At 36.4% G+C, this 14,281-nt stretch overlaps 1 protein-coding gene across 8 annotated transcripts in view; it reads right to left on the bottom strand.

Moving 5' to 3' along the window:
* The window catches only part of SOX6 (SRY-box transcription factor 6), a 361,252-nt gene that overhangs the window by 198,429 nt on the left and 148,542 nt on the right, over nt 1-14,281 (bottom strand). For all 8 annotated transcript variants that reach the window (XM_065755272.1, XM_065755269.1, XM_065755275.1 and 5 more), the window contains one exon: nt 11,834-12,044. In XM_065755272.1, the coding sequence (XP_065611344.1) occupies nt 11,834-12,044 (211 nt within the window). The remainder of the gene's footprint in view (nt 1-11,833; nt 12,045-14,281) is intronic.

The raw sequence follows: 14,281 nt of genomic DNA, 5'->3' as shown, positions 1-14,281 counted from the left end.
TTCCAGAAACCAACTTAAAGTTTTGGTTTTCAAAACATCTTTAAACTGCTGAGAGCAGGACAAGACTGCCTCAGAGTACTGGAAATTTATCATAATCCATTATTTAAAATATTCTACTTTGGACAGCAAGGGCTTGGTAATATTTAAAAGCAGTCAGCAAGCAGTGGAAACTCTGGTATCTTTTGTAACAGTTCACATGTCAAACTGGCAAAGTGCCCACAGCGTACGGCAGAAAAATCTATTTAATGTCTGCCCCACAAGGCGACATGAGGCTTGATTGGCAGAAAGCAGAGAGTGGCTTTTGATCATGTGTCCTAACAAGCAGTTCCAGCTCCTGTCTCCTCGGCTGAGCGGCTCCACATTACCTATTCAAACAGAAGTGACAGGCCACTGCACTACTCTTTGGCTCTAGTCTCACGCAGTGGGAGCTATGCTGGAGACAGAGCCACTGATTAAATATATCACTTTTTCAAGACAAGCAGGTTGTCTGAATCAAAGTTGGACAGAATAGACTCAACATTATTAAAAGAGGATATAAAACCGGAGCTGAGTGATGTTAGGCCAGTTTGTACAGCCTCAGGGATTCACAGACTGACAAGGGGAATAAGGAACAGCAGAACTCATAAAGCAGGGTCAGAAATTAGCTGTGACACCTTGGCCATTTTCCCATCACTTCAGGGCCACTGTGTTTCAAGTCCTGTAGTCTCTTCTTGGCCTTTTTTTTTTTTCATGATTTACTGTGCTAAGAGCAGGAGGGGGAGACATAAAAATCATTAACTACAGAAAGTTGCAAATTGCAGTTTGACAATAAAAAATAAAATATTAGCCACGCTTCACCACCTAATATACAGTCTTTGCTAATTAGATTGGGCCTTTTTCCTTCTATTCTCATCAGCCAAATTATTGTCATCAAATAATTTGTTGATACAGCACTAGCTGCTCTTGCTAAAAGGGATAAGTGAAAGTGGGGAAAATGACTGAATAGAAATGCTTATTATATCGCCGTATTAGCTCATTAACAAATTGGTTTGATTTTTGAGGCTATATGTCCGGTCGCTGTCTGTTGTGTCATGGAATACACCGAAGCCGAAAGGCAGCAGACTCCGTGCATTGCTGGCTCCTCTCAGGCGATCAAGATACACTGAAACATGGAGGAGCCGATGCTCCAGCTACATTAGTAATGGCTGGCATCACTGAAGATATAACAAAACCCGGTAATAAAGCTGCACTTAAACAGCTAAAAATACAAACAGTCCACAGAGGAAACTGAAGCAAAGACAGCTTATTTCAATTTGTAATGCACGTGCATGCCACAACTATAAAATTACTTCAGGGCTATTCAAACTTCTGTGAAAAATATTAAAATCATGATACCAAATCTAGACAGGTTTTTTTTTTTCAGAATTACTCATGCAGTTAATTCTACTAAAATTAATAGAGTCACCTCAGGAACAAATGCGGTTCAATATTTATTTTTCACTATGACAAGATCATTTTCAAAAACTTCTAACATGTTTGTTTTTGTTTCACTGTAACTATTTTAAAGTAAGCTGCTTGTCACATATTTCAGGTAAAGAGTGCTAAGATCTGTGCACAGAACCTCAGCTGTTTTAAACAGGAAAAACACAGGTAAATTTAAAAAAGAGAAAGAAAAAAAAAAAAGAGTAGAAAGATCAGAGCCCAGCCTCCATGCATAACCCCTATCACACACAGCACAATTGCAAATGCAAGCACAATTCAGTCCTAAAATGTTGTTAGACTAACGAGAAATGTACTCTCCAATTATTTGGTGCCATTGCAGGCTCTCCAGACTGGTATGCTCAGAGTTTCTCCTCATGGGTGAAAAAGCCTGCTTGCTTCAACATTTTCAAACAAAAGACACAAGAACATTCAATATGGGCGCTTTGTTGCTTTTTGTTTTCAGGTTCAGTGATGAACATGATTCACCATAGAAGGTGATGTCACATCAAGTTCTTTAAGAAACACGAGCAGGCAGCAGTGCATTATCACTTCGCATCAAAATATGGCAAATGGTTATGTAAAGCATTAAGTAAAACAGTTAATAAAAAGGAAGATGAAAATAAACAGGCGTTCATAAATAGGGCACTTTGCCCAGGAACTTTGGGCACCTATGTAAGTAAAACTAAAAATATATTATGATTAATAAAAGAAAACATCTATTAGACACATTCCAAAATGCTATGTTGTAGAACAAAATATTTGGCACTGCTTAACTTACTGGCAGCCGATGCTAGTGTGGACTTGCAAAAAACAGACTGCAAGGGGCACTGCCAATTGGGCTAGAGCAGCGTGAACAGGAGCTACCTGCAGATGTTTACACAGAACTTGTCCTCACAACTGTATTTAACAAGGGCTGTTGCACTCCTCTTCATGAATCTCACAATCCCTACTCTAGCAACGCAAGCAATTCTTTATATTATTAAAAACATAGCAGAGGAGAAGGATTTTAACGTGTAATTACTAAGTCTTGCTTCATTCTGGAGATCACTGCGCCAATCTCTAAATAAGGAAAATGCTTTAACGTGAGGGCTGCTCTGAAAGTAATATGTCTTATTTCACTATGTTGGCCCATGATATCGTAGGTGGTACGGCAGCAGAGACTGAACCTTCCCACCCAAATATCCTGTCACATATTGTTCCCATGTCACAGATGGCAGCAGAGGGGCAGTCTGACAAAATGGCGCCTGACATGGAAGTTCAGATGAAACAAAGGTGCCACAGCGAATTCCTCCAGGCAGAAAAAAAATGGCACTTACTGACATTCATTGACACTTGCTGAATGTCTCTGGAGACCAACCAGAGGATGTGAGCACAGTGGGGCAGCGGATGGCACATTTCAGGTTGCCTCCACTGGTGCAGATTTTTACAGGTGCAGCGTGCAGGCTCTTGCTCATCATTAGTGAGGAAGAATAGCTAGTGGTAACTGCACTGAAAAAAAGTGCTTTGTAGCTGAGAATTTATCAAAGGGTGTTAACTGCAGTCTCTGTATCTATTGTAGTTTTCTTGGAAATAAATAGTAAGCACTACTTTCAGAGCAATCTATATCACCACAATCCAAAATACTCTTATGAACCATAAGAATCATGTAGTTCAGAACACAGAATTACAGTTTGTTCCTGATTTATACTTTGTACTTCCTGGCTATGTACTCTGCACTCCACAGTACAAACAGCTCAGGGCCCAGCAAAGGCTGCAAAGATAGCCAGGTGACAGGATCATCCCTCTCATATGAGGAGAGGCCAAAAGCATTCAGCCTAGAAAAGAGTGGGCTCCAGGCTATCTCATATATGGAACTACCTGATGACAGGAGTAAAGAAGATGGGCCCATGCTCTCTTCCATGGTACCCAGTGACAGGCCAAGAGACAACAGGGATAAATGAACGCGCAGGAGATCCCACTTAAACATAAGACAAACTTCTCTTATTGCAAGGGTGGTCAAAAACTGCCATGAGCCAGATCTGAGCAGCCCACAGTCTTGCACGCAGCCTGGACCAAGGCAGTGGCCAGAGCTGCCTGTCTTTCTCAGCCACTCTGCACTCCTCCATTTTTTTTTTTCTTTCATTAAAATCTAAATTCTTCCCTTTAGAAATTTAAAGGAAAATAAAAACAGCTATCGAATACAGAAATGGTATAAAGTACTATTCTAAATGAAAAGAAATTGTGGGTTTTTTTTACCTTAATGTTGATTTGCACTCAATAGACAAAAGTAGCAGAGACACTGAATGGATTTCGTCTCCTTAACATAACATTTGTTTGTAATTAATTAGCACGGCTGAAGACTAATCTTAATAATTGCTTGCTGTTTCCAGTGGAGGCAGGATTCCTTCATAAAAGTGGCATCTTGGAGTTTCAGACTAAAACACCAAGGTGAGAGTAGCTGTGCTTCCTGTTAGGCAACAGAGCCTGAGCATGGGGCTGCCTCATGCAGCCAGGCAGCGGATGCCTCCGTCTCTCTTGTGGCAGCCAAATAAAGTTGTCAAAATTATTTTTAAGTAATGACAAGGTATCTAAACCAAATACTATAAGGGAGAATGAGGAATATATCAGCATTTAAAATGTATATGCTGCTGAGCATTTTTACTGTCATTTCTTTAAGAAAAGCAGATCTAATTAGCTGTATCTCTAAAGTGCGTACCTAGCATTTTTATTATGTATTATAACATTTTGCTTAGAGTTGACATTTTTATTCTGACAAGCACTGTCTGGAGAGCTCTCAATAAATAATACATTTACAATTTTCAGTAAATAAGCACTGGACACAAATCGTTATCCTTACTTACAGCTGCCCCTCTCTAATAGTGCTTTTACAAGTAAGGTGACTATTCAGTCTAATGCAATACTCTCAGTGCTGGAAAGATATTTTCATTCATTATCCCAGTCACAAGCACTTAAAGCACTTTTAGGTCCTGTTGCTAAACAGCAGGAATGGCAAAGCAGATAAGACTAACAAAAACTAAAGTTCACCACCAAAGAAACCTGAGGTCATTCCCCCTCCAGAAATTAAAAATACAGTGGCATACAAGATCTGTCACATTTTACTCCTATCTTTCCCTCATTTCATTATGTTCACCTTGTCAACCTAAAGAAGGGAATTATTGCCATCTAGTCCCCACTGCTAATCTGATGACTACAAAGAGTATTTTGATTCCTATTTTAAAGCATCATCTGATCATAACATTGTGTCACAGTGCATCAGAAAACAGTGAAGTCTGAATTTATCTTCTGCCAAGATTGCACAACTGAAGCAACTTGCCATATTTTCACAGCTACTTACTCACTCGTAATCTTCGCCACAGAGCCCAGTGTTATTTGTACCCATTCATACTAGACTTGCTTTTCTTGCTGCCCTAAGGAAAAAGCTGTCTTATAGCTACGCTTCTTTACAATGCTTTCATGATTTTCATAACACAAAAAAACAGTGTAAAGATAGCAGATCTTATACCACATGTCTTTAAAGGAGAGAAAAATCAGATGAGCACACTGCAGAAAATTATATAGAATAGTAACAAGGAGAGAGATTATCATGCGGTAAAAAATTACATTAAATTGTATCCAGGACTGAGATGTACTGCAGGACTGAAGGAAAGGATGACACGAGTCCTGAAAGTAATCACATAGGAAAATACGATCACTGGTGTGAAAGTGGTTGGAATGGTCAGTAGATACTGGCATTGAGAAGATCCCAGTCTGTTTCAATTTTATCTGTCCCTTTCTAGAAGACCAGCTTAGAGCTCAAGTTTAGAGACGACAAGGAAAGGCTGGAAGCCCTCATTCTAATGAAAAGGATTTTACTTATCTCAGATATTCAGAGTTGAACAAAGACATTTCCCCAGTGTAATGGGAATATCTTAAAATAACGGTACAAAACATCTACCCAAAAATACTTTAAAGACCTGTAGCTATAAGGGATGTCCCAGTCTTCAAAACTTGAGAGCTGGGTTTCAGACCCTTATATTTTAAGACTGTGATCAACTCTGTGAATTAGCAAAAGCAATAGTTTCATAGAGGTATGGAGGTACAAAGCTTATACAAGAAAAAAACCTGCTTTGGGAAACAGAACTTTCAAGAAGCTCAATAAAATGGCATAGATCCTAAATCTAGATACCGTCTCATGGTAACCAAGGGGCAGTTTTGCCTGGCAGGTCCACATGCAGCTATTTCCATTTAATTTCTAGCAGATCCTGTTATGAAAAATGATACCATTACCCTAATCACATTTTTGTTGGTAATCTTGAATTAATAATAAGAATTGAGGGGTCACGAAAATTTTAACAGATTTCAGCAAAAAAAGTGGTCTCCCTAATCTACTGATATATAAATATAGATCTCTTTCTTCGTGATACCTATGTAAAAGTCTGCAAAGTTCCCCATTTCTGTGCCATAAGTAAATTCTGTGCAAAGAAAACCAAAAGGAAATCTTCAGATGTAGCATGAGACATGCTGAAAAATGTCAGCAAATACTGTATTATTTAGTGTAGACTACCAGATAATAAACGTGAAGAGAAGGTGGAAGGATAACATTTGCCAGTTTCTTGAATAAAAACTGTGAGATCGCATTTAACAATGAAGTACTCAGAAAGACTTAAAGAACATAAGACAGAAAATAATAACAAAGGAGTCAATTCTCATATAAATAGAAGGATAAACAAAAATATTAAACAAATTATTAATGACTAAATACCATGCTGTTAAACAGGCTTCATCTGCTTCTTGGAAAGAATTAATGACCTAAACCTATGTTACGTTAAAAATATCATTAAAATGATTTCCTTAAAGTTATATCTGCTTCAAAGAAGAATGATCTTTTTGACTGAATCTGCAAGCAACTCAGAAAGAAATTAGTCTGCAACTTCTTTTAGCTACTAGGGAACTAACCTGAGAAACCACTGTATTTGCATTAATGTTTCTAAATTACTTTAACCTATTATGGCTTAGAAATTAGCAGTATTTTTTCAATAAATGAACTACAAGAAAATTTTAAATCCATAAATCTTTCCTAAATATTGCATGAACAAAGGAGTATATTTTCTCTAAAGCAGAACCATATATTGCATGAAAAGGAAGAGATAAGTGTGATTTTACAAACATCACTGAATGAAAAAGAGAAAGAGAAAAAAAGAGTTGCATATAATTATATGGTAAAGAGTTAAGCAAAAGGAAACATTAAAAAAAATGTGCCACATCTCTCTTGATCTGAGTCATCTATTCATTGTGTGGACTTCTGGGCAGCAAGTTTTGGGAAGCTGGTTTGGAGATTAGTAGAATTCCTGGATCTCAGTCAGGACCTGAATGTTACCTCATACAGCTTTCTGACAGAAAAAAAAAATCAAATAAGTGGCATTCAAAAAATTGACTGTTTGCTTAACCAATTGCACATTCTCTAATCAAATATGATTTTTAAGAATTAAAGAAGAAAAGGAAGCACCATAAGCCTGGTACCTAGAAGTGATGGAAAGGTTTTTCAAAAGAGATGAAAGGAATACGAAATAGGTGTGTTTCCTCACATATAAAGGATTTGTTTCTAGCTGAAAGGAAAACCTGTTATTATATTGGTGTTTCATGGGTATCAGAAAATAATAGTACTTAATTTATCGTTTGTTTTTTTTTTAATAAAATTAACCTGTGATTAATTTAAACAATTACTTCAGATAATCCTAACACAAAAACCCAGAAACATTTTTAAAGCCTTGAAAGAGAAAAAAATATATTATTAACTAACGAAGTTCAAAGTAGAAAACAACAAACGATACAAAACCAGAAACAAACTGAAACCACTGCTACAGAGTAGTGTTATATAGTTTTCCCTATTGCATATAAAATTAATATTACATATGAATCTTTAATTTTTATTTTAGTCATCTTCAGATGTATTATATATCTCAACGAGTTACATATACCCATCCACTGAGAGACAGTACAAACAGGTGCACATGACACAGAATAGATGGGAATTTATGAATATACTGCTCTTTATATAGATGTTCATTATTCCAACATGCATACGTAAATATCTTTGATCTCTGGATGTTCAGCTATGGTCTTCAAGGAGGAAACAAGAATGGGAAGCAGTTTATAAAAAGCTTGTGCCAGAATTCTGAGCTGAGCTTGGTTGAAAAATGATACAGTATACATCGCACAGAATCAAGGTCAAAAGTGAATTAGGAATCGAGGGCCTGAGTAATGAGGGCTTAGCACTTAGCAGAAATGACATGCCCAGTTTCCAGCCCAGAAGTGCCAGCTGACCTGCCAACCTAGCATTCCAGATCCAAAAGGGGGAAATCTGCTCTCCTAGCTACAGACAAGATGTGTACTACTAATTATTGCTCATAGAGGCTTATGGTGAAGTACAGTAGGATAGTTGTCTGGAAGCCAATTCTTAGCCTGAGTCTAGGCAGCCTAGGCAATGTAAATCTGTCTTGCAAAAGTAATATGAGCAAGATTCTGAAAGAGGGGGATAGGAAGGGAGAGCAGAGGTATGACCATGCTATCTAATACACACTCTTCATTTGAGCTGTAAAGAGATTTAACACTTGATTTTACTGGAGAACCCTTCCAAGGAAAAAAGGCCAGCAAAACAATCCTTCTGCTTACCTAAGAAGTATTGAGATGTATATATTGAAGTTATCCCATACGCTCTAGAGTCCGGTGTTGTTGATTAAATTAAACACCTGTTTATTTCTGACCTCTCCTATTTATGACATTTATATGATTTTATTACTATTTTTGACCTTTATAACATGTCAGAAAAGTCCTTACATACTCAAATTAACTATTTGTAGCATTCTGGGTTTGGTTTTTTTGTTTGTTTGTTTGATTGATTTTTTTTGTTGTTAGGTTTTAATAGTTACAATTTTCTTATCAACTTTCTGATTTCCAAATAGTTACAGATTAGGATGTGGGAGTGCCTTAATGTACTGGACCATAAAAATATTGTTTATCCTGTGATGTAGGTGGTTTTGGTTCAAGCTACAGCAAGTGCTAAAAATTGACCTAAGGTATATGCAGTCTGTGTGAGGTGCTCATGTTCACATTATTACCCACAAGACATGACACTGGCTGAAGCACTATTATTAAAGAGAGATTAAAACAGCTGTACATTATGCTGAAGCATTCACTCTTTCCTTTACAAACAGACGGTCCTGGATTATAAGCAGCACTTGACCATTTAAATCACTACAACAACCAGATTTAACCAGCTGGGCCATATTCTCTTAGGCAATGCCTGTTGACCTCCTCAGTCACAGCTGCTCAGATAAAATTCTCATTAGACAACTTATTTTCAGAAGCTAAAGGACTCTGATTAAATATATCTGTTTAGACAGGATAAAGTCTTTCAGTATGTATTTCTTTTTCCAAGGTTATGAGGTAGAACAGAGAACTAAGAGACCTAAAGGTGCACCACAAAATGTTTGTTTCATGAGCAATTCATATTATATTCAGATTTTACAGATGGACAAGAATCCTCCTATAATTGTAACTGAAAGAGACTTTGCTACCGTGCCCATGAAGGGGTTAGAGCAGATGACTAGAATTCTTGACTTCTTGTTCCACTTCAAACTGTACAATTAACTTGACATACGACTTCATGTCAGCTCATTTCCCACAGCTACACCAATGTTCATGGAGCTCCTCCCCATAAGATGCTAACACAAACTGTTCTTTTATTCGAAGGAATGATGCACTATTTCAAGCCCCACCAAACTAACACAAAAGTATGCAGCAGGAATAGACATTTGTTCCCCATTACATTAATTAAATCAGTTGTATTCTGTTATCTCTAAAAATCTCTATTCACTCTGAAAGTTAACAGGTGTTGTGTTTTGTTTTTTTTTTAATTTTTGGAAAGCAATTTTGTGACAGATCAAGACTTAACTACACAAAGAGCTCCTCAGCAGCACTGGCTGCATACCATTTGAAGAAGAGAACTTCATACAAACCCATTTTAAATGATAGGTGTTAAAGATCATCACCATACTCTGTATGTATGATTAGGCAATTAATTATGTAGTTTAAAATAGACTGTTAGATGGCAAATCATATTTGCAAGCTCAGACCTCATTTCTCCAACTAAGGGCAGAATCATGTGCAGTATCCAAAGTCGCCACGAAGATCAGGATCTTAAAATAGTAACTATTTTTTAAATGTTATTTTGTTCAAATCAAACAAATATGGAGAGCTTGCTTCATTTTAGTTCAGAAAAACTTCTGAATACTGGAATAGTCATAGATAAGAATTTTGATATTTCTAGTAAGCATAAAACTTTAAAACCATTCTACTAAAGTGTAAAATACTGAAGAAATTCCAATCTTTCTATTATTTATTGTTCCATGTTGGCTTATATGGTACAAGTCAGATGTTCAATAATTTTCTGTAAAATGGAAATTATGTTTGTCTGTTTTTACTGCAGAAAATACAGAGATGCATTGAAAAGTACTTAACATGAATGTCTTTGAACTTACAGGGAGACTTTACAATAGATTTCCAGCATATTGTGCTCCAAAAAAGGCAAGATTATTTTATAGATCACTGATGACCTTTTTCACAGCTGGTGAGAATATTTAGTACAATAGGCACAGACTAGGAGAGAGGGATCTCTTTGCTGTGCATATACCAATCTTAAATCAGCAAGAGTATACCAATACCAAGGAAGCACAGAAAACTCTCAAGAACTCACACAAAAATAAGCTACAAAATGCTTGAGTCCTTAAGATATGACTTTAAACTGTTTAAACCTTCTGATGCACATTTTTATTAGCACACCATTCAGTATACTCTGGAGAAGTCTTAGCTGTGGTGTCACTACAATCAACAGCAACTTGTATACATCCGCAGCAAAGTATGAGCCAAGACCTTTGATTAGCATGGAGTGTTGAACGACTGTTACTGACTGTAAAAAAACAACTTTGCCAAACTAACATTTAAAATAGTTTTCCTAGTCTAACCACCAAATCTAAGAAAGCAATTTTTAAAAGAGTGATCTTTACAGCTGAAAACAGACAGATGGTAGTAAAGAATCTGGGACATTCTCTCTTTAGAGATGTTTCACCAGCTTCAGAAAGGACACCTATAGAACACATTTATCTATGTGCTGGCATTTAACAATTGTGCCAAGAAATTTGAAAGCCTACTTCCATCTCTACATAATTTTATTCCATATTTATGCTTATTATTGTTTCAGTATCAATTTTAATTGAAATCTACTTTACTAAATGGAGCCAAGGGATTCTAACACACACTGTTTGAAGACTGTGACCACATCATGAAACTCAGGAGCTAAAATCATTCTGAACTCATTCATATTTCAAAGAAAAATAGAGATCACAAAATTCCACTACCGTGGGATCCATTACACTACAAATATTCCTCCTGGGTTATTTTTAATGCCACTAAAAAACACTGGCAAAAATAATAGAATCCAGACACATACCCCCATATTTCTATATCTGTTTCAAAGCCTTCTGCTCCCACACCTTCCCTGGTTCAAATTTGTGTATGAGTTTAAAGGCACTGTTACAGAAGTAAACAAGACTTCCTTCTACTTGACGTAGTAGAATAGAAAGAATTTCTTGTTTGACCCTAACCTTGTGCACATATATACTGTTAAACTAATTCTTCAATTTGGTTTAGTAACCATCAAGGAAAAAAGTCTTAGCACAGCTGATGAAAATATCTGAATATGTAAACTGCCTTGCAGCTCCAAGATTTGTCCTCATTTTTATCTCTCTCTTTTAACACATGTAACAATATCTGAGCAGACTGTTTAAAAAAAAAAAGAAAAAAAGATCTCTTCAGTTGCATATCTAGATATATAGGTCAGAACTAGGTACACTTTACACTTAAAGATGTTTCCCATTCTTCTAGTCACAGATTCTGGGTCATTAAGGTGATGAAAAATGAGTATTTCTAAAGCAAAATAAAACAGCTTATGTTTTATTCATTCCTATTGTTTAAAATAAACATTTGTCTTGTAAAAAGAAAAAGAACAAATTCCGCTGAAGAACATCCCTCACGACTCTCCAAGCAGTTAAAAATTCATCATAACCTCTCAAGTAAGAACAAGTTTTCAACTAAACCAACATTCTTGCTTTTACTCTCAGACAACCAACACAATTTAGAAAGTTTTATAAAACAGACGTATTTGTCTTAAATCCCTAATGGATCTACAACTACCATTGCCATGGTAACCTGTGAATAACTTTATCCCAGCCTTTGCCAATTATGCAATTTTCTGGCTCTTGATACCCAACACATTCTTTAGACCATAAAATCTGTAGGGGGTGGGAAAACCGTATCAGTCATATTCAGCACATACCTTCTTGCTCAGTCCTGGTCATTTCTTCTAATTTCTTCTGCTTCAGTGTGTCCACCACATCTGCAAGGCTTCCTTTGCGGCGTTCTGGCGTTCCAAAATTAACACTGGTCATTAGCTCACTCCGGTCACGACTTCCTTCGTCAGGCTTGTGTGGTGAGGTAGAGGTATTTCGGAAGGAATATAGGGAACATAACTTATTACTCTCCGATTCCTGCAAAGAAACAACACAGTGTGAAAATGTAGGCTGTTCTCTTAACATCAGAAGGATCTGAAACAGGTAACAATTGAAAGCATAAGATAATTATTCTGTCATACCAAGGAGCCAATATATATCTTCTATTTTCTAAAATGTGTATTATTACTTGAAATTCTGTTTCAGTGCTCCACAGGGGCTCTTTTTGTTACTTAAGGCCAGTCTTCTCCAGGATTCTTACTACTGTATTTCATGCCTGAGATACTCCTCATCAAGGATTTTGCTTGTCAGAAACAAGCCACTTCAACATTGATTTGATGAATGTGTTAAGCATTTGCACATTTCTTAAGTGACTTAAGTAAAGGCATTAGAGGTAACACTGCGAGAGAAAATACAGGCAAGGACAAATAATTCCTGGATAGATCTTAGGCTAATGGAAAACAACATAGCTTTAGAATTTGAAAAGTTAGGCCAATAATGACTGAGAAACAAGGGAAAACATTTGAGTACACCTCATGGTTAAACAAAGCTTATGGTAGATGTCCATCCATTCACACTCATTTGCTGCTTTTCAGATTATATACTTTCCTTAAAGAATCAAGGTTATATTGCTTCTCATATACAAAAGCAGATGTTACTTTCTAGACTAATATAGACAAGAATGAGGAAACAGATGAGTTTACATCAGAACAAGTAATATATGCTGAAATGCATGTATTAGGACTGCACGTATGAGAAAATGTATTCTGTAGTCCAAAAGAGCAGGAAGTTGTATAGAAAAAGAGAAGAAAATTGGTTGATCTCCTTTGCCAAGAGGTAACATCAACAGATAAAATCAAAAAGCAACCGGCAACGTCCACATCTCCTTTGTTTTGCAGTATCACCCAACAGCTAAGCCCTGCATGAAATTTTCTGTCCCACAGTTCTCACCCTCACAATCACAGATATTTGCTGAAGTTCCGCTTTTGTTCTTTTAGCTAAAAAAAGAACAAATCCTTTCAGTTGCCCTTAAAAGAATCAACCACAGGAATTTCTTACATGCTTCTCTTTCCAAAATTATTCTAATTACTCTAATTATAATTTTTAATATCAAACCTGAAATGCTAAAAAATTGGAGTGAAAAAAATCAAGCTGTTTTGTTCACTAAAAGCCTAATAATGATGGTGGATATATTCAATGCCATAAAACATATTTTCTTCTAAATAAAGACTTAGAGTAAGAGCAGCATATATTTTAGAATTAAGAGATAAATTAACAGTTCTATCAGAAATCAGTCACCCAGCAGTGCTCCCAAGAAATTATAATATTCCTACTATATGAGCTGAGAATTGCCCATTTACAATGCTGAAAAAAAGCGTGTTGAGAATAGTCTCAGGTGAAACAAGGTCTGAAGAAAGATGGATTAGAAAGCATTAACCATTGGCAACAATGTCACACATAAATTTTTGCTTCAGTCAAGAACTGAAGGAATTATTAATTGCTTGTGCAATATAGCAGAAAGTGCTCACTAACCATGAGCAAGTGTGGTAACTATAGGCCGTGAACTGCACAGAAGGCGGTCAACAAATTGTCATCAAGCACAGCAGTATGTGATCAGCACAGCACTATTGTTGCCACTGGTGAAGAAGGCAGCACTTGATACTGACGTTGGCAATGCATTTATTCACTAAGATGATGGTGTAGCATCAGAGAAGCAACAACACCCCTGTCAATGTAGTAGTAGCAGAGGAAATTATGTAATTATGGCCAGAGTAGCAACGCAGAATAAAATCTTTCACTTCATTATTTCAGCAGTTAAATATTGAACAATTTTTCATCCCACCCACATATATTCAATAAAGACTCAGATATCACACAGAAAAATGATAGTTCAGATGGACTTGGTAGGAAGCTGAATTATTTTAGTTTTATTTAGAAAAGGAAGATTTTCTTAACTTTGATATATTCTGAAAACTGCCTTGAATTTTTCTTAAAACTTGTTTGAAATCATAACGAAGACAAGAAAAATATCTTCTAATATTTTTCAAACACTTGAATTTTTTATAATACATTTCCTTAATGAAGAATTAACACTATGTCACGTGGCATTTTACACCTTTGAAGACTACAGCATAAGAGCATCTTAAATAATTTGGAAGGACTCTGTTCTCAAGAAACCAACATCCTCTTACAGTACAAGAAACACACACACTAGGCTCAATGGACACTCTTAGCAAGGAACATTAAATCTATTGTTTTAGCCAAAGTCAAAGAAG

The sequence above is a fragment of the Cyrtonyx montezumae genome, unplaced genomic scaffold, assembly GCF_038088225.1.
Source record: "Cyrtonyx montezumae isolate F1298 unplaced genomic scaffold, pur_monq_1.0 scaffold_10, whole genome shotgun sequence".
Lineage (NCBI taxonomy): Eukaryota > Metazoa > Chordata > Aves > Galliformes > Odontophoridae > Cyrtonyx > Cyrtonyx montezumae.
Note: the sequence above shows the minus strand (reverse complement) of the source record. Positions and strands in the feature narration are given on the sequence as shown.